At 40.3% G+C, this 20,770-nt stretch overlaps 1 protein-coding gene across 4 annotated transcripts in view; it reads left to right on the top strand.

Moving 5' to 3' along the window:
• SMYD3 (SET and MYND domain containing 3) overlaps positions 1-20,770 on the top strand; it is a 654,773-nt gene that overhangs the window by 117,442 nt on the left and 516,561 nt on the right. For all 4 annotated transcript variants that reach the window (XM_030557037.1, XM_030557036.1, XM_030557039.1 and 1 more), the window contains 3 exons: positions 5,496-5,603; positions 6,789-6,849; positions 12,011-12,147. In XM_030557037.1, coding sequence (XP_030412897.1) covers positions 5,496-5,603; positions 6,789-6,849; positions 12,011-12,147 — 306 coding nt within the window. The remainder of the gene's footprint in view (positions 1-5,495; positions 5,604-6,788; positions 6,850-12,010; positions 12,148-20,770) is intronic.

The raw sequence follows: 20,770 nt of genomic DNA, 5'->3' as shown, positions 1-20,770 counted from the left end.
AGAGGAGGGGTGTGGCGTGCAGGAGGGGGCCCAGGGCAGGGGTGTAGGGAGGGGTGAAGGAGGGGGCTCACGGCAGGGAGTTTGGGTGCAGGAGGGGTTTGGGGTGCGGGCTCCGGCCAATGGGAGCTTTGGGGGAGGTACCCATGGGCAAGAGCAGTGTATGGAGCCCTCTGCCTCCCATCCCCAGGGGCTGCAGGGACATGCCGGACAGTTCTTGGAGCGGAGCGGGGCCCGCGATGCCACAGGGGTGGGCTGGATCCAAAGCCCTAAGGGGCCAGATCCAGCCTGCAGGCCATAGTTTGCTCACCCCTGCTACAGAGTTAGAGATCAAAATGTAACCCTATCCCATGGAGGCTCGTGGGGGAGGGGGACACAAGGCTCCTATGTATGTCTATGTGGAGGGAGAATGAGATGATCTCTTGTGGGATTCTGGAGGAGGTTTCGGGGGGGCGAGCTTTGGAGGTGGTGGGAGTGCTGAGTTTGGGGAGGCAGGAGCTTGGGGTGGCCTAAGGTGATAGCTCAGGTGTAACAGGGCAGCCCGCTTCTCTAAGGGCCAGAAGGGAGCAGCCAACCCTGTTCGGTGGAGGGTCCTGGCAGGCAGGTGTTGGGAATGATCAGACGCAGCTGGGTGACATCGGGTGGGGACTGGGTCTGATAGCTGCCAGCTAGAGGATATGGGGTGTGTGTGCTGGGACTAGAAGGCCCCCCTGTGACTAAAGCCCAAGCTGCTGATAGTGAGGGAGAGGAGTGAAAGGAGGGAGAGATCCAGTGCAGGAGCCTGGGCTGAGTGGGGCTAGAGAATATGGGAGTCAGCGTGTTTCTTTCTGAGGCCATGGAGGGCTGGCAGGAGCAGAGGAGTCATGAGGAGAATGGGGTGCTCTCCCTGTGGTTTTCTTTGGTCCTCAGTACCATGTTACTACTGAAAAATTGAAGGCAATTTATCAGGGGAAAAAATCTCTATTAAGATAGATTTGAGACTTTGGCTACATAACCTTGCCTTGTGCTATTTGTACCCCATTTGGATGTGAGAATGTAAATGCTCTGACTGAAAGCCAAGAAATGTACAGTTAAGGTGACTTTTCCTACACACAACCACCATATTGGGAGGCAGAGATTTAATGCAGTCGCAACTTTTTCTTGCCAATCTCTGAAGTCTGAATGGTTGTCCTCATTCCAGCATTCCCTCAGTAAAATAAATAATAAACGCATCCGCTCTGTGATCAGTTTTGGTTTGACTGCAATGATAAGGAAAAGATGCAATCTTAACATCATTCTAGTGTGAAAATGTATCTCTAAGTTTAGGAGACTGTGACATATGATGCTATGCGATAATGCATATTTCATCTCATTAGTGCTTTATTGGTTGGGAAAGCTATTAATCATTTTGATGTTACCGTTAGCATATCTAAAATCCTATGCAGCATTTATGTTAGGAATTTTTTTTTGACAGATAAAGGCTGACTCCAAAGAGCAATTTTAGCTGAAGCAGGATAAAAATGATGTCTGGACATTTACAAGCATGACCTTGTTTCTTTGGGACAAATGTAATTCTCACCAGTAGATATTTAACTTGTATTTGTCAGATACTTAGTGACACTAACTGTATTATAATGTCTAGTTGGGGTCATTTTGTTCACTTCTAGAGTTACAAATAAAAAAAATATAAGAACAAGGCTCCCATGTGGAAGAAAAAAATATTAACTAATTTATTACTTGAAGGCATAAGAAAGATACTCCAAAGTAAAATAACTGCTACCTGATATTGACACCTTGTTATTTAAAGTTAAAATCATCCATCTGATGCTATTCATAGTGTTATATTGCTTATAATCATTTGATTACTCACACAGAACGTAAAATTAGATGTTTATTTTCAACCCATCAGTTCACAGGTTCCCATGAACTGCCGCTTCCAGTTCTTGATACACTCTCTGTCCTTCCTTCTGGGGCCATTCATGTAGCCACACAATGGGAATTCTGCAAACAAAAAATACGGTGAAACCTGTCTTCAGGCACTGACCAAAATTGGGTACTTAATATAGGTCTTAATATAGTGGTAGAGTAGTACTGAACTCAGTAGGCCAGAGCTGGGTCACCTTACATCATTGTTTGTGTTCTGGATGTCTCTTACTGCTGAAAGCTGTCTGGGATGGTGGTCTCTTGTAAGAGTTTCATAGTCTTTTATGATAAATTCCCACCGCCGGGGTCTTTGTTCCTATCATCTGATGGATGAGGATTCCTCCAGCGTTAGAGTTTTAAAACGATTAAATCACCTCACCAGAGAGCAGTGTACAGCTGCCCCTGCTCAAGCATTATAGCATCCCTACTTCTCCAGCCCATCATGTCCTATTTTACTGCTGATTTTAGAAGAGCTATTTCTGTTTCAGACATCATGCAGCCTGATACTGATAGCTGATACGTGACAGAAATTGTTTTTCTCGGTTGTTTCGTTTTCTCCTACTGCCTTTCTGTCGGAAACTCAATCGCTTAGTGGAGCCCTATGTTTGTTTTAACTGTTATCATATCTTTTTGTTAACTGTTTCTTTTCTCCTTTTCACTTTTACACAGACATCTGTAAAGCAGCCCAGAAGCTTCAGACTTTGCTGTGAATGCCAACGTTAGATGTATACAGGCTTAAAAATCTCTAATTCTATCACGCAGGCTTTATATGAAACATTAACAAAAGTCCAGATTGACTAAAGTAACAAAAGCAAACCAAAGGAATACAAAAACAGTCCAACCTTCCAACATAGCAAGAGAGTCGCTTAAAGACTCATTGCTGGTCCTGCTCCCCAATGATTTTAAGGAAGAAGTGCCCCAGTTCTGTGTATGTGCACACCCTCCTTACATCTCCTTTCCCCTTCCCCCCTGTGTACCTCTATCCTGTTAAATCTGTCCATTCGGTAAATAAAAATAAGTCTAGTGAAAGTTGTAAGTTGTTCATTAAGGACCCAGTCTTGCATACACTTACACACAAGCAACTTTACTCTCATGAGTAGCCACATTGATTTCAATAGGACTGCTCGTGTAAAGTAACTCCATATATAAATGTTTGCATCTCAAGATCTAAAACAGAACATTACTTTTGGTTTCTTTTGATTGTTTCCTATCCCAGTGCTTCTAAAGGGTCAAATATAAATCATTCAGGTTCTTGATTTTCTGATTTATCATTCCTTCTGCTTTTAATTTTCACATTTTTTAAAGCTGTGAGCGGTTAGCGTCCCTGCTTTTAAAACCCATTTACTTGCCTACTAATGACTATTAACAAATGAGAAACCTTAATTTTTAAATTGTGATCTTAAAAAGGTTTATAACTTGAATCCTAATGACACCTTGCAAAGATTTCATCAGCCAGATAATAACTGAAGAGAAGAATTAAGTAGTTAAATTGAAGCCAAGTTATTTAATGCCCTAACATAACTGGTGAATACTGATGTGCATTATAGGTCATGAACACTATTGGATGTCTTGGGCCTGATTCTTCTTTCACATTGCGGTAAATCAGGAGTAACTCCACTGAGTCAATGAAATTATACTGGGGAAAAAAAACCTAGGTAAATGAGAGAAAATCAGGCTCAATTTATTTGTCATATAAAAAAATATTTTAAATAACTTCACTCTTCCTAGTCGCCGAAAGCTCAAATAACAATGATGGCATTTATACCCTATTACAGTTTACATAAACAAATAAATAAATCTAAGTTAAAGAAGATCATTTACACTGCAATGTCATGCACTCAAAAGTTATGAAATGTTGGATAGACGGTTCCTGTGCAGTTTTAATTCTGCCCCCTTCTGTGTCCATCCTGTGTATAGAACGAGGCAGGGGTTCTGTGTAAAAAAATACTATGTGAACATGTAATTCAAGACTGTATCATAATGCACACACAAAGGGGCAGAATTAAAGTTACACAGGCAACTTTAAATGTGGCATTTCATAATTTTCAAGTGCTTGACTTTGCAATCATAATAACGTTTCTTGTAATGTAGTTTTTATGTGTAATTTCCTAGGATTTTTTAATGTTAGTTGTCTGCCCCCATTATTGGGGGTTGAACCTTCACTACTGCAGCACAGACTTTATAACTTGAACTACGCCACTAACTACATCAACTTGCAGTAGAAGGCTGTTTTCCTAGAGGAAAAGATAAGTTGCTGGGGGCATTTTTGAATGGAGAGTCAGGCCTGACTGTCTTCCCAAGTCCAGTGCTATAGCTGTGATCCCAGGTGTTCCATAGTACAGTGTGTACTGCTGCTGGGGCAGTGGCATGGGCCCAGCACTTGAGAATGTTGCTGTTCAGTTATTTTGGAAGGCTGACTACAGAAGAGATGCAAAGGAAATGGCGACATGGCATCCCACAGTTTATATTTCAGCAAAACCTGAACTGAAGGTCATGAGACAAAGAAAAGGCAGTTGTCTAACCCAAGGCAGAGCTACTATGTATAACATGCCTTGTGTGACACTGTGCGTTTGGCAAACCTGTCACACATTTGTGCATCTCAGCTGAGATGTCGTCATGCATCTGGCCGAACTGTGGGAGGATTATAAGCAGTTGGGCCTTTTAGTTGCTGGAGGCCACTATGGTGCTGCTTGTCTTGCTACTGCCAGTGCTGGATGAGGGCAAGAACAAGCAGATAACAGGCAACAACACAAGGTGTTGGAACCTCATATCAGCCATAGGTTCTCTCACCAGCACCACCACCCAGCTCTCCCCAACAGAATCCCTTAGTAGACCCAACACGCATCTGGTTTCCCAGGAGCTTCCTGATCCTCAGCAAGACTTACACTCAATTGCCCCTAGCATCCTATCTACCTCCCAGGAATTACCAGTCCCTCAGTAACCCCAGCAGCTACCTACCCTCTGGCAATACCATAACTCCAAGTATCAACAGTTCCAGTAACCACCCATCCAATTTCCCCCCGCCCCTCCCCTGCTTCCCATTCAGACTCCCTGCCCTTCCCCTGGGGTATCCTCAAATATCTGCCCCTGCCACAGCTGCCAGTTTAACTAAACTTCATACCCTCTTTTTGCTAGGATGTGTAGACTGTATGCATCAGTTTATGGTTATACATAAATTATTTATTTGAGTAGCATAAAATGTCACACATGGAGCAGAGCAAAACTTGACAGCAATGCTGAGGGCTTCCCCCTCTTACCCCCTCTCCCCGCTGAATATCAAAGCCTGTTGCAAACAATGAAGAAATGGTTTTAAAGTGTTGAGTAGCCAAAGTATACTGGTTGCTACCAGTTCCCTCTATCGTCATCTTAGTGTGTGCTCAACATGCCTCAGGTGGCACGTGACCAGGATTCATCACAGAATTTGGGTTGCTGGTTGGATCTTTAGCTTCCCGGGCCCAGGCCAGGTACTGATGGGCAGCACGACATGAACACTGATCCATGCCTCCCCCCCAGCTCCCTCTGTAATCTATATCATTAATGTATTTGTTGGTCTGAAATAAAGTGTATTATCCTTCTTTTTTTTTTTAATGTAACAGAAAGAAGCCTGGCAGGAGCACAAGCGAGAATGCAAATGTCTTAAGAGTATTGAGCCTAACTTTCCTCCTGACTCAGTGAGACTTGTTGGCAGGATTGTTTTTAAACTAGTAAGTGACATTCTGTTAAACGTATCCCATTCTACAGTTATCTGGAAACAGTCTTGCTCTCTAAATAATTATAATAGTAGTCTACTAATTAAAGACTAAAAAACAGAGGTGGCTGGGTGGATGAACAAAATGGAACATGCATTTAGCATTACAAAATCACTGATTAATTTCTAGCAACACTGGAAACATCAGGAAATATGAAAATAAACGTAATTAAGCTCCAGGGGCCTGCTCATGAAACTGTTGCAGAAGAGCAATGTATGTTGAAGTCAATGAAAGTTTCTCTTATGCAATGACTATGTAATTGAATCCCAAAATTCATTCCCTCAGAAATGGAGAAGGAAGATCATCACTTTGGGCTTGATCCTGCACCACTGAAGTTGATGAGTGTTTTGGCATGGAGTTCCGTGGGAGCAGGATCCAAGCCCCTTTTGAGTAGAAGTGAATATACAAGATTTTGCATAAGAATTGAATGCTGGTAGATATTTTCTTCTGGGGTGTACAATACTGTGCTCTGCAGACTTGTTAGCTTAGGCTCTGTTAGATTTTTCTGAACTCACCTGAAAGTTCTGGGCTTACAATCTTTTCACATTGGTGGTTCTCATATAAATCTGCATGGACTAAATACTATGCTTACTTCAACTGCCTATGACTAAGAGGTTCCAAATCAGCAAAGAATGTTGTCTTTTTTTAGTGGCCCTAGTCCTAATGCCCTTATTCCCAGACCAAAATATATGTATTTGGTATAGTTTGAGGACTTAAAATATTATTTGTTATATTATTTTGTACACTGTTATGGATGTATGTTTGGCAATGCTTTTAAAGAGAATATATACATATATAAACACATACCCTTCCTTCCCTTTATATTAATTACAGTCACATGAAGTGAAAGAAGATTTCTAGTCTTATAAATTGTTCCCTATTAAGGACACAGGGCTGAAGTAAATTATTAAAGATAAACTGCCAAAGCCAAGAAAATAAATTAGTGGGAAGTGTCATAACAAAAAAAATTCATTTAGTATTTTTATGGTGGTTTATAGAATATGTGACATGAACAACAAAAGATTTATGTCACTGCTGTTACTTACTTCACGGTGATGAGTAATTCAGTACTTTGGAGATAAAATGTGCTCTATAAATGCTTATTATCATGCATTCATTATTTTTGTTTTTTCCCTTCAGCTTGGACAATCAGCAGCATGTCCTTCTGAGAAACTATACTCTTTTTCTGATCTTCAGTCAAGTAAGTAATCACCATCCACATGGCTGTAAATGCATAGTACAATTGGTTTGTTTTCTTCTGGCTTGCCCTTCTGAAATTTTGTTCTGTGGAATAAATCGTAAATGAAAAAAATCAAAGTGTAGAAGGGAATGGAAGACCCTCTTTGAACTGCTGAAATTTCTGTGGAAAATTAGGTTACAGTTTTCTACTGCTAGTGTGGGGCCAGTTCTTCACTTCTTGCACAACTTTTGCCTCACTTAGAGTATGCACCTTATTTGTTAGGCTTGTTTCTTTAAGATGACATCATATCTGCTAGAAGAGGTAGAAATTTCTGAGTGAATCTAGTTTAAAAAAACAAATCCACACACTTTTTGGTCATAAACCCTTTTTATCTATTTTAATTTGTTGTTAATTTAATATTGCCTTTGTGCATAAAGATTCAACGGAATTTCTAATAAGAGAAAAATAAGACTGTTTGAGGCTCTTATTAAATGTTTGTTTTTCTGAAAATTCATTATGAACAGAAAGATCAGATTGTGTTTCCATAAGTTTGAGGTACCCATGGAATAGTTCTGTCTTCTAGTCTTTCAAAGTTAGGCAGCTTCTAAAATAGACAATACTGATCCTTTCAAGTCGTGGATAGCTCAGAGTCTCTATTGGTCTGACTTCAATGGCAAAAAGTACATTTAGTTCAATTTATTGCAGCATAAGAGAAAATTAATAGTAAAGGGGACATTGTGTAGATTAATGTAAACATTTTGCTTGCCTTTTAAAACTGCTCTAATTTGGCAGGGAACCATGGTCTAGATTTTAAGTAACTTCATATATGTAGTATCACTGAAATATTAAAAAACCCGAAGACACAACTATTTATTATGCTATTTTTGTTTTTCTTCTGTAGCGCCTGCCATTGTATTCACCTTTTTTGCATAAGACAAAGACAAAGGAACATTAGTAAGGCAACCAGTTTAAAAGTGATAACTCAGAATTAAAATGGATTCCTTTTATTAGCTAGTAGAATGCACTGCTGGATATTCTTAAATAAAGTGGTTTAGGAATATTCAAAAAGGGATTAGACACATACGTGAATAAGAACAGCATTTACAATTACTCTAGTGAGATTACAGGTTAAAAACTATTGATCCTCATGCTTGAGGATATTTCTGGAATCAGTAAGAAATTTCCCTTCATAATATAGTATTATACAGCTCTCCAGGTGCACTGTGGGCAGTGAGTTTCCTTTGAAGCATTGGGTATCCGCTGCTGCTATGGTACAGTCTTACTTTGTGATCTTCATTTCTTGCATATTAACTGGGGGGCAGAGTCTGGTAAGGTATGGAGAACAGTATCTCCTGAAAGATACTGAGAGGCCTGAACTTACCTTGCCTTCATCGAAGTCAGTGGGAATGAGGGGTATTAGGAGCTGAAGTAGCTGGAGGATCAGGCTAAGTGTGAATATATGATACAGAGTCCGTGAACCTCTGCCAGAAAACTTGCAATAAAATTCTAATTTTTAAGAAAATCCAGGCATTGCAGAGAGTGTATGCTGCCTCTCAGTGGCTTTAAAAGGCTTGTTTTTTTTTTAAGGAACTAGCAATGGGAGGCAAATCTCAGATACATACATTTACTGTATCATCTGTGTCTGCTCCCAGAGCTTTAGTAGTATGATTTCTGCTGTATGGTCTTAAACTCTGAAGTGCCCCTTGCTCAAAAGCCATAGATTCTAGCTGATACTGTCGCTTTCTGGAATGACACCTGGTGAGCTGTGATACTTACGTAGTCTTGTCAAGTCATCTTCTATGTAAATGTTTACTCTTGCTGTCATAAAGCTTACAAATTCAAAGTTTCACCAATATAAAAGAAATTTTTGAGATGGCAAATTAATTGTTGGTGCATATGATTGGGTACTGAGTTTTTTGGTGCCCCCTTTTTGAGGGTCCCTCCTTCCAGTTGTACCTTATCTCTTTGTTGCCCATTAGATTAGGAGCCACCGAATCAGACAGCGGTTTCAGGGATTAAACCCTAGCAGAGGTTTCAGACCCCAAATGGGAGTATCTCCCCAAATGGATGTAATCAGCTACAGCTGAGCCTAGTTAGGCTCCAACCCTTAAAAAGCTTCCCTGAGAGGAAGAGAGAGGGGTTTGCACCCCAGTAGTTGGGATGATGAGCTGTGAAGGCATCAGAGTATTGGCCTGTTTGTTTGAAGTTAAGACTGTTTTTACAAACAGTATTGTTTGTTTGGAGTTCAGACTGTGAAACTGCATGAGCTGAATATGGTTTTAAGCTTTGCTGGTTCAGGTTATTTTGGTTGAAGATGTCCCTCAGAAATAAAATAGAAGCCCCAGAGAGGCTTTGTTTTGCTTAAGTGGGGCTGCCTGTAAGCATTCTCATTAGCCACTCATTCGCTTGTCACTTTCCCCAAAAGCAATTGCTCCTCACCCTTATTCTACACCAAAGATCATAACACGCAATTGCAAACTATAGCTTTGTTTTACTGCACTGATGATCATTAAAGTTGGTACAGAACTTCATTACATTATGCAGCTGTAGCTCTTCTCAAACAACAAGCTTTTATTAGGCAGAGCAACAAGCTAGGAACACCACAAGCTGGTTTCCATCTGTGTTACTGGAGATCCCTCCATTTTCCGGAACCCTTAGTACATCACAGAGACATCTAGAGTTTGAGCAGCACAGCTGCAAGTTAATACTGTTACAGAAGTTAATATTTTTGCTGCCATTTTTGTTGGCCACTAGGATTTTGCAAGGGATCTGTATAATGGACTGGTAGTACCACTATCTTAATTTGTCATCCATCAGATCATTACTTTTCAATACTATTATGTACTGCCTCTTTGGAATGAGAATTACTTTCTTTGATTTACTATGTGTGTGGTTTATACATCCCCAATGTCACTTCACCAATTTGCTTTTCTCTCTCTGTATATATGTATTCTCCTTTGGGAGGAGCAATATATTCCTCCCCCTCCTCTTTTCAAGATCTACTCTGCCAATTTCATAATCATCAGAATCTGTTGCACACGTTAAATCTGAGATTAATGGTCTGGAATGTCACCTTGATCTTCTGCTGCATTTGCTACTTCTGCATTACTCTTAATGCATTAGTACTTAAAGGTCTAAAATTGGTGAAGATTGTACAGGCTATTTCTACTGTGGTTACATTTATCAAGATTCAAATCCAGTATTATTCTTTAAAAGTTGTAATGCATGCAGAAAGGAGTATATTTACAACATTGTGTGCAAATACTTTGCTGTCTGCCTCCTGCTGGTGTCAGTAGGAGCTGCATAACAAAATCTTTGTGCATAATTTAGTAAAGTTGTCACAAACTTTATGTAGCATTGTCTCTCCAAGACTAGGGTCTGACACAATTAAACACATTTTTAAGCACGCCGAATTAAGGTATTTACAAGTTATGTTTCACTTTGATTTTTACCTTTGGTCTCATAATGAGTTGGGGGAAAAACTAAGTTCCTGATCATTTGCCATTAAATATCTCATGGGACTTTTTTTTGCAAGAATTGCTTGTGTCCTGGATAAATTCCAATTTGAGTAATTACATTCTGCTTCAACCTCTCTAAATTCTCCCTGAAGTTTCAGTTGGATGCAATATTCTTGTTCACATCTGTCTAAACTGTAATGTCCCTCTGCACTGGGCTGTTAAATTATTGCTGTGTTCTATCACAGAGTTGGTTTCCTTTCAGTGGTGGAGGTGTGAAGTGAATCCGATCTGTCCGTCTTCATAATAAATAATAATAGTCTGTAATGTGCATTTGGATTATTTGGAATTGATGGTGTTTTATAAATGCAAAGTATTATGATATTTTATGAAACTTGAAGGAAAAAACAATCTAATGGTCTGTTGAGGCCATGCAGCATATAGATAAAGCTAGTCCTATTTGGAAGGGTTTAGCACAAGTGTATGTGTTGCGACAGTGCTATGATAGTGGCAATTTGTTGGACCTCCTGTAGGTCTATGATCATGTGAGGTGGAAGAGTCTGTTTTTGGAGGTATAATGGAGTGAGTAGAATGCCAAAGCACTCTCTCTTTTGAATGGTTAATTTAGTGTTTTTGGTGATGGAGTCTATATTAATTTATTTTACTCCAACTCCCTATCTATTCTACATGTGTCTAATATTGCTAATTTTCTCCAATAAATGCCTGCCAAATAATGGTTGTGATTTCAGTGGATTTTGATTCGACCACCTCTTATGAAAGTCATTTCTAATCCCTCGTGCAGCTCAACATTTAAAATAATAGAACCAAGTTGACCCTTGATGCAGGTGGGTGCAACTTCACTGGAGTTTTGCTTGTTCTACCGGTGTTGAATTTAATCAGTAACATATAATAATAAACTCACTTTGAAACTTTCCTCTTAGTTTTACTCTGTGATTCATATTTAAACTCATCCACGTTACCTTTCTTTCATTACTCCTTGTTCCCTTCATTGTAACTAGACTAAAAGGAAGGAGGAGACTGGGTGGAAGTGTGGCCCAGTGAACTGAGAGGAGATTTTGGGTTCTTTTCCCAGCCCTGACATTGAATTGCTCTTTGAAGTTTGGCAATTCACCTAGCCTGATTTACAGAGATGCAGAGCACATGCAGCTCCCATGTCCTCATTTGGAATTGTTATTTTTATTATTTAATATCAGAATAATATTTACTTGTATTAGTACTGGTTTTAAATGTCAGCTTTCTTTAACTCAATCTTTATGTGGTATTTTCCCTTTCTATGTGTACCACAGTCCTTGTACCCTGCTTATTCCATTTGTCAGCATAAAGCAATTTGTGACGCTTCATATGAAGAAAGTGATATAAAAATGCATCCGGTTGTAAGGAGGATAAAATTGTAGGATAACATGCAAACACATTATAATTGTAACAAACTTAATTGACTAATTTAACATATTGTATCTGCTTACACATCTGGTTTATCTGTAGGCTTTTGATAATTCACTCACTATAATGTTTGTGATTTGGAAGTAGCAACTTTATAAACTCTGCTTAGTGATGATATGTAGCTGTCAAAAATAGTGGTATATAATTACTTTCTGTCAAAATTAAATTTGGGATTGGAAATGTCTAGATTGAACTGCTGCCATTGGACTTCTTAAAGATGTTGACAGAAGGTTTTATTCATGCTTTGCTATATTTTTTTCCCTAAGATATTGAAGAGTTAAGTGAAGAAATGAAAGAGGGTCTCAAGCACCTGGCACAGACATTGCAGCTTTATTTGAGAGTGGAGATCCAGGATGCTTTTCAGCTGCTACCTGCAATAGACATTTTTCAGATCTTCGCAAAAGTAAGTGTTAAAACTGATTCCTGACAACTCTATAAATTATCTACTTCTCTTCTTGATTTATTTTTTGGGTGTACAACATATCCATCCAGAAAGCTTTCTGAAAATGCAGTGATATATGACATAATATCAGAATGACCAGAAAAGTCTGTTCCACTTCAGTAATTATTTAAGCAAATTCCCATCCCTTGAACAGCAGTTTTTCTTTTGCTATGATTGCTACTTAAATTAAAATAAGGATTTGCATGAAAAGGGAATTTTAAAATGAACACGACATTTTTGGTGTAATTTAATAAAGGACAAAGATTGAAAAATGACTTAGGATGATTAATAAGTCATATCTTTTCCAACTGTCTTGCCTTTTGAAAAAGATGTTAGAGTACACCGTACTTTGCTTTATACTGCAGAATATTTCTGCAAAACATAATATCCTATATGTGTAGATACATTCATATTTCTGTTTCATCCTTTTAATAACAAAGGTTATGTGTTAACGTGTTCCATAACACTATTACGTTCCTCAAATGGTAATTTCAGGTGTCAGAGACAGTAGACATAGATGATCTGGAAGAAGTACAGGAGTTTCATTTCCACATCTACTAAATGTTCAATATATTATGTGCTATATACTATTGACTTTTCCAGTACATATTTTATTGCCTTTGTTCTAGGAAGTTTTATTAAACAATTCCTTTAGAGGTATTGTATATGGAGAATACCTACATTTCTACTTAAGAATTTTAGATGGTGGTGTTGTTTTTTTCTGATTGGCTGCTAGCACATTCACATATACTCCAGCATGACTGATATCTCTCTCTCTCTCTCTCTCACACCTTCACACACACATTGTGTTTAACTGTTTTTACATTATGATATGACCCAAATAACCCTTTGACTTTTTTAGTCCTGTAAAAGGAAGAGTCTCTTAATAGTTGCAGTATATAGGTCTTTTGGGCTGTTTGCATGATGGATAGGGTGACCAGATGTCCTGATTTTATAGGGACATTCCCAATTTTGGGGGCTTTTTCTTATATAGGCACCTATTACCACCCCCACCCCCACCCTGACCCGATTTTTTACACTTGCTATCTAGTCACCCTAATGATGGTTTGAATGTTTTTGCAATGGAAGAAATATTGAACGGGAATATGAGCCTCATTATCAAATATATTGTCTAGATTGAATTTTTACAGAGTGCTGAATTTGGTGACTAATGTCAATTGCAGCTTTCTGTGGCAAACCATGATTATTACGAAGGTGAAATTTATGGCAATGAAGAAAGCTCACAGAAAGCCCAATGAGTCACTCAAAACCTCTATGTAGTATGTTTAAGTTCCACTAAGAGGTTTCTGTTGTTTTGTGCAAGCCCTCTATTCTGGTATGAATTTTAACAGGTGAATTTCACTTGAAATATACATATGTATTAATCCTGTAAAGAGAATTGGCATCACGGCACATAAATCTGAGGCTTAGAAGATGAGCCTTGGTTAGTGGAATCAATCAAGTCATAGGTTGCCGTGCTGTGGCCTTGTACATAATAGTAAGCCATGAAATAGAGGCTGTAATGATACTGGGCCTGTCCCTGTTCTTCCCATGGACTTCTTTCAGAGCAGTATTAGATTTTTGCCTACAAATGAAAAATAATTATTGTCAATCTTTTTAATTTTTTTGTTTACATAAATAGTGATAGAATACAAAAGAGAGATTCCTGTGAAATAGCTGGAAAATGCAGCCTTTAAAAGATTCACGTACTTTTAATAGGTCCCACTTTTTGTCCTTGGGTAATGAGATCATACTGTCATCTGGCTTCTCCCCTTCAATGCATCCCCTCGTGGCTGGGCATTTGCCTCGGTTTCCATCTGTGTCCATTTAGAAATGTGACCTGTAGTGCTCAGCCGCTCTCTGTGGCTCCAGCCCTCCCTCCTCTTTTGGAGGAGTAAGAGGTGAGTGCCGAAGAGTCCTGTAATGGGCCTCCAGTTGGTAGTCTCAGGCCCTATATGTCCCTTTTCCTTCCTTGTCAGGGAAAGAACAAAGGAAATTGAAGGAGGAACAAAAATGAAGTTCAGTAGTCTTATGTTGTGAACAAAACCCTGGAGCTTCAGCAGTCTCTATTCCCTTCCCTGGGAAGAGTGGCAGGGGGATGCAAGTCTGCCCTCTGGGATCTCTGAGTTGGGCAGTCAAGGACTGTTTGCTTACATCTCCTGCTGCCTCCCTGGGCTGCTTGCTATCTCTTGCAGGCATCTTCTGCATGGTAACCTTCCCTTGGATGCTTCTGCCAGGGAATTGGTCTCTCTAGGCAGATTTCCCCTGTCTGATGCTGTGGAGCTCTTCAGTGATGGCTCTTAGCCTTTCCTGTAGCTGCCCTGCTCCATCTGGGATGCAGCTTGTTATTCCAGTTGTTGCTAACCAGCCATTTAGCTGCAGCTGGAGAAGAGATCGCTCTCATTATTAACTCTTTAGTGTCTGCTGCCATGTTGGAGTCTATACACCCCATCACACTGATCATCAAATTCTTTATAAAATATAAGGTGGCTGAGTGAAATAAATAATTTAAGCCTTTGTAAGATATTAGGAGGAGTCCTAATTGTTTATTTTGGGCTTTTTTAATATATGCATTTATTCCATGCTTGGCAAAAACTCTGTAGACACTTGATGTTCATAGTTTGGAGAATGAGCAAACCACTACGAAAAAAATTTAATTTCTATATAATTTCTAGTACCTGGCAAATATTATGCCACCTGTTCCTCTTTGCTGTGTGGTACAAAAAGGAACAAAATGCAGATATAATGGTGAACATATAGAAGTACATATATATTCCAAGTAAGGCAGAAATGACCCTGCTCCTGTCTAAGGACAGAACTGCTCCTCCACCATCTATCCTCCCCTACCTTCTAATGCTATGAAATTCCTTGTACAGGTGTATAGAGGGGAATAGCCACTGCAGCTGGCATGCACCCCTTTGCAGAGCATGAATTCCTTAGCAGAAACTCCTAGGTGACTTAGTGCTGTATTTGTATATTTTTAATTTTAAAGTGCCTAATCTGATTCAAAGAAGGTTTAGCTGGATGATGGAAAAGTTCAGATGTATATTAAATAGGAAGCAAGTTTTTTTTTTCCCAGAAGAGAATATAAACCCTTATGCTTCATGGGTTAACTGAATAAGCTTAAGAGACTTTCTCTGTGGGCACATTATTCATCAATTCTCCCCTATAGGTTTTATTGAATCTTCTTCTCAACTGCCAGTTGCTGGCTGCTGTTGGATACTGGATACTGGCCTAATTGGGCCAATGGTCTGATCTAGTATGACAGTTCCTACATTTTTATGTTCCAGTGTTCCAAATAACGATTTCTACAATATTTCTTTTTTTCCTTCCAACCTAGATTGAAACTTCATAGAATTGGAGTGAATTTATAATATATTTTCTGGGATTTTTAAAATTCTGGTTTTGAAAATGAAGGCTGTTTGAGTTTGCTTCTAGTTCTTGTACATCAGTGTCTTATAGGTCATATGCAAACAAATAGATTGGAAAAAAGCTTTACTAACATTTATGAAACTGATGCTAAAGGCCTGCAACTACGTAGCATGATAAACCTGTACTACTTACTAATATATTGATTTATTTGTATTTGTGGCAGGAGCAAATTATTTGTTTCAGTAGCACCCAAAGGTCCCAATTGTGAGTGAGGCCCCATTGAAGCAGGTGCTGTACAAACCCATGACAGAAAAGTGGTCTCTGCCCTGAAGAGCTTTACATTCCATTAGACAGATGGATACAACTCATGGGTACAACAAACAGTAGGTGGGAGGGAATTGCAAGGTAACAATGAGATGCTTATGATCTACTTGCTAAGCAATAGCCATAGCACATCAGCTGCGTAATCACCTGTGAGTTTTTTGTAGACAAAGTGGCAGAGGAGAGTTTTGAGAAGGAATTTGAAGGTGGACAATGTGGTGGCTGTATGGAAGTGAACAGGATCTCCTTCCACTAGTTGAGGCAGTGTGGGAGAAAGCACAAAAGTGCTTGTTTGAAAATTTCCCAATTGGGTGATGGAGATTTGCATTGGTAGTAGAGCAAAGGCAGGGGTTGCCAGCTCAATATTATGTTAATTAGAGGACGTGAAATAGTCAATCATTCTTGACGTGTACCATAGCACGTTTGGTATGCTATGAGAAATGTAAATATTTTTAATGCAATGTGTCCCTGTTTTAAGAGTGATTTTGTTACCGTTGTGCTGAATGTATCTAAGCTACTACTGTTATTTAAGATGTAGTTATTACTGCTGTAGGGACAATGTACATGCTTTTACTGTCAAATTGCCCAACCTCTGCAGCTGGTGGCTGGAGGTGTGGGCTTCTTGCCTCTCCAGTTTTTGATCTGCACATCAGGAGGGCCTCAATCCATTTGAATTTGTTTCTGCTCCCTTGTTCCTTTGCTGCTGTTCCTCCAATTTTATTTTAAGGTTCTCTTCTCGAGTTGGTTTCTGTAATGAAGTGTGGAATATCTATATCTATATAGTTAAAGAAAAGAAGGATTAAAAAAAAAAAGAGAACTCCCCAATAGGAACTGAATCCAGAGACCACCTTGGAATAATCTAGTCACTGGCACCACAGCACTAGCTTGAAACTCTCCTCACTCATGGGGTCTCATTGTGAGGGGACAAAGGAATATAGGGAGCATAGGCTGACCATGCCATCAGCTGTAGTGCTGCTTATGTGGACTCATTACTGAATACAAGTGATGGTGGTTCTAGGAGCATGGAAAGTAACTGGCACAGACCTACCACTGCTATGATTACTTTCTATCATTTACTATAAAAACTGGAATTACGAAAGAAGGAATCTGAATTACTAACTGTATTGACTGGGGACTTACTAGCTAAATCCAACCATACACATTGGATTAAAAACAATATCGCTCCTCAAATGTAGTTATAATATATACCAATCTTTTTGGGAGGTAGTGTACTGAAATTAATTTCCCTTACATAAATTTATAGTGTACCTAATTTTTAACAGCATGCGATATATCTGCACATATTGTCCTTTCCAGTTAAATTTAAATGTTTTATATTTAATATACCAATCTGTCTCGTATATGAGAAGGCAGCCAATGTTCTCAAAACTCTACCTGTGTTACAGGAGATTTCCTGCCATACAGGCTGAATGCCAGCGGAAAAACATTGAATTCTTCTTAAAATCTAACAAGAGGATACTCCTTTCTTGCAGGTGAAATTTTAAGGCTTTAGCACTAGATCCTGTGATAAGAAGGTTATGTGGCCCCTTCTCTAAAAGAGTGACTTTGAAAGAGACTGTCTGTCATGGCTTGTATGCATGGTCATAGAATAAAGAACTACTACATCTAAGTAGTCTCAAGTCCTAAACTTGCTCTGCCCCCCGGTCAGGCATTTCTTTAAAGTCCACTAAGTGCTCCTTCTTACATTGAACTTTTTTCTGTCTTTATTTTTTTAACTTTTTTTTTTTTAACCAGTCTTTTAATGGCATGCTACAAAAGAATACAGTTAAAGGTCACTTTCATTCTGATTGATGCTAGAACTTCAAGAAGGAAAATAAGCAGACATCAAAACAAAAGAGAAAAACAGTCCTGTAGTGAGATAACTGAATTCCAGACAGCTTCTGGAGAAGTACCAGTCTGATAAAGGTCAAAAGAACTCTCGAGAACCTAGCTTTAAACAGTCCTCCTTTTCTGATATTTGCTGTGCATGAAAATTTGTTGCTAACTCAAGGTCTGACTAAAATTAAACACCCTTGGCTAGTCCAAGTAAGCTGACTCAGGCTTGCAGGGCTGTTAAATTGTGGTGTAGATATTTGGGCTCAGCTCTAGGACCCTACAGTTTTACAGCCCTGCAAGCTTGAGTCAGCTGACATGAATTCCAATTGACATAGGCCAGCCGGGAGTGTTTAATTGCAGTGTAGACATACTCTGTTAAATACTCACGACAACTTAAAACAGCAACTACACTAAGTGTGAAATCCTGGCCCCATTGAAATCAATGGAAGTTAAGCCACTGACTTCAGTGGAACAAGAATTTTACCCTGTCTGTCTGTTTCTGTGGGATCAGTTCTAAAGTTTAGCTGCTAGCTTTGGAAAATAGCAGATGTGCTTGATATGTTTTAAAACTTGTTTTTATCATGTATATGCAGTTTTCTTTCTTCCTGAAGCTGCCAAACCCTTCCCATGGGTACCATCCTCAGAGCAGGTGTCCGGTTTTGCAGGTTGGTGATTAGATTACCCTGTGTGATCTCCAGTATACTTAAAATAGAGCTTGTCTAATATACACTTGAATGGTGATTTTGTTTAATTTCTGACCCTCAATATTAACCATAGATTTGTGTATAATTAATTACATGATATGACTCTAATTCCATTGAGAAATTTGTATGTCAAGATAAATCATGAAACCTAGTTTTATGGTTTACCCGTGTCACCATAATCTTGAGCTGGAACCAGTCCTAGGATCTCATTCTCCAACCCTTCCTGGCTAACGTGGATAATCCCACTAAGTAGTCAGTTGGAGTTCTGCGAAGTGAGTGCGGGCTGGAGGATCAAGCCTTTATTATATACAGTTTTGAGGTATTTGGTAGTAATGAAAGCAGCTGCGTACATCATTTACTGGAATCTGTAAAACATGGGCCAGATTCAAATCTGGTGTAACCCCACTGAAGAATTACACCAGGAGTGAAACTAGCTCTCAGAAGAGTCCATATTAGGCCAGATTCAGACCTGTCGCTTTAGTAAGTTATCCTGCTCACACCAGGTCTGAATTTGGCTCTGAATGTTTGCAAAGGTATTCTGAGATTGTGCACCTTTCACCTGAAGTACCAGTGTTTATTTCAAAGTGATTTTAAGTGGTGAGGAAATTAATATTGGAGTAAACTGAACAAAACCATGACCTTTTTAATGGTCCCCTATTCTCAAATCCTTACATTTATAAAATGTGGGGCCAGATCCTGCTCTTGGCTATACCCCAAAAATCCCTGGATTTATATCAATTGAAATGAGTGCAGAATTTGGCCCATGACTTCTGGTCCTTTCATTCTAAATGTGGGATGGCGTGGAGAGGAGAGAAAACTATTTATTCTCATAATAGGCTAAATCCTGCAATTCTTACTCATAGGAAAATTCTGCCCTTGGAAGCATATGGTCTGCTTCTGTTGATTTCAACAGGAGACTTACACATCTAGGAGCAATGGGGCTATGCATTCCTCTTTATCTGGTAAAAGGTTACTAACAACCAGTCTCCTATCAAACGTTGCCCTACATTTTCCCCTATATTTCAGTGTACACTGATAATAAGAATAAACTTGGAATAAACTTGGCTCCTTACTTGGCTCCTTAGGTAGAGTCTGAGTAGTTGATTTTTAGCTTGGAAAGAACTAAAATGGCTGCCTAGGTTGTCTTTTTTGGCAATGCTTGCTTAAAGTGTATCCTTTAACCTAGAGTTTCCCAAACTTGGGATGCCGCTTGTGTAGGGAAAGCTCTTGGCAGGCCGGGCCAATTTGTTTGCCTGCCATGTACGCAAGTCTGGCCGATCGTGGCTCCCACTGGCCGCGGTTCGCTGCTCCAGGCCAATGGGAGCTGCGGGAAGCGGCGCGTGCTGTGGGACGTACTGGCCGCCGCTTCCAGCAGCTCCCATTGGCCTGCAGCAGCAGCAAACTGTGGCCAGTGTGAGCCACAATCATCCAGACCCAGTGGTGAGCTGGAGCTGGTTCGCACGAACCGGTTGTTAAATTTAGAATCGGTTTTAGAACTGTTTGTTAATTGGCTTCCCTGTGAGGGAAGCTTTGATGGGCTGTGGCTGGGAAGGTGTAATTCCTCCTCTCGGCCACCGGGGGGCGCTGCGCTGAGGGCGACATGTGGGCTGCTTCCTGGCCCTGTTGCTGCTGCTGCTCCTCGGACCTCTGGCCCTGGGGCTCCCCAGCTCCTCTGCTGGGTCTGGGCTGCATTCTGCTGCTCAGGCTGCTGTCCCTATGTGAGTAACCTCCCCCCTGCTACATCCCCTCTCTGCCGCATCCCCCTGCCCCAGCCTCCCCCTGCTACATCCCCTCTCTGCCGCATCCCCCTGCCCCAGCCTCCCCCTGCCGCATCCCCCTGCCCCAGCCACTCTCTGCTGCATCTCCCTGCCCCCAGCCTCGCCCTGCTGCATCCCCCTGCCCCAGCCACTCTCTGCTGCATCCCCCCTGCCCGCAGCCAGCCCCTGCCTCCAGCTAATCCTGCCCCACGCCCATCTGCAGCCAGCCCCACGTCCACTGGTGCCCTGCAGTTCCCAGGGCAGTAACCCTTCACACCTACTTCAATGAGGGGGGCCGGGAGCAGCTGGGACCCACACATGTGCACACCTAGGGTGACCAGACAGCAAGTGTGAAAAATCAAGATGGGGATGGGGGGTAATAGGAACCTATATAAGAAAAGGACCCAAAAATTGAAACTGTCCCTATAAAATTGGGACATCTGGTCACCCTAGCACGCCCCCAGGGAGTGGCGGGGACCCACACGTGAAACGGAGCTCCTTTCTAGTTCAGGCCCATCTTTTTAAAAAATAACTTTAGGTAGGGTTAACATACATCTATATTTTCCTGGAGATGTCAGGTTTTTTGGTTCTTAA

Source organism: Gopherus evgoodei, chromosome 3 (genome assembly GCF_007399415.2).
Source record: "Gopherus evgoodei ecotype Sinaloan lineage chromosome 3, rGopEvg1_v1.p, whole genome shotgun sequence".
NCBI lineage: Eukaryota > Metazoa > Chordata > Testudines > Testudinidae > Gopherus > Gopherus evgoodei.
Note: the sequence above shows the minus strand (reverse complement) of the source record. Positions and strands in the feature narration are given on the sequence as shown.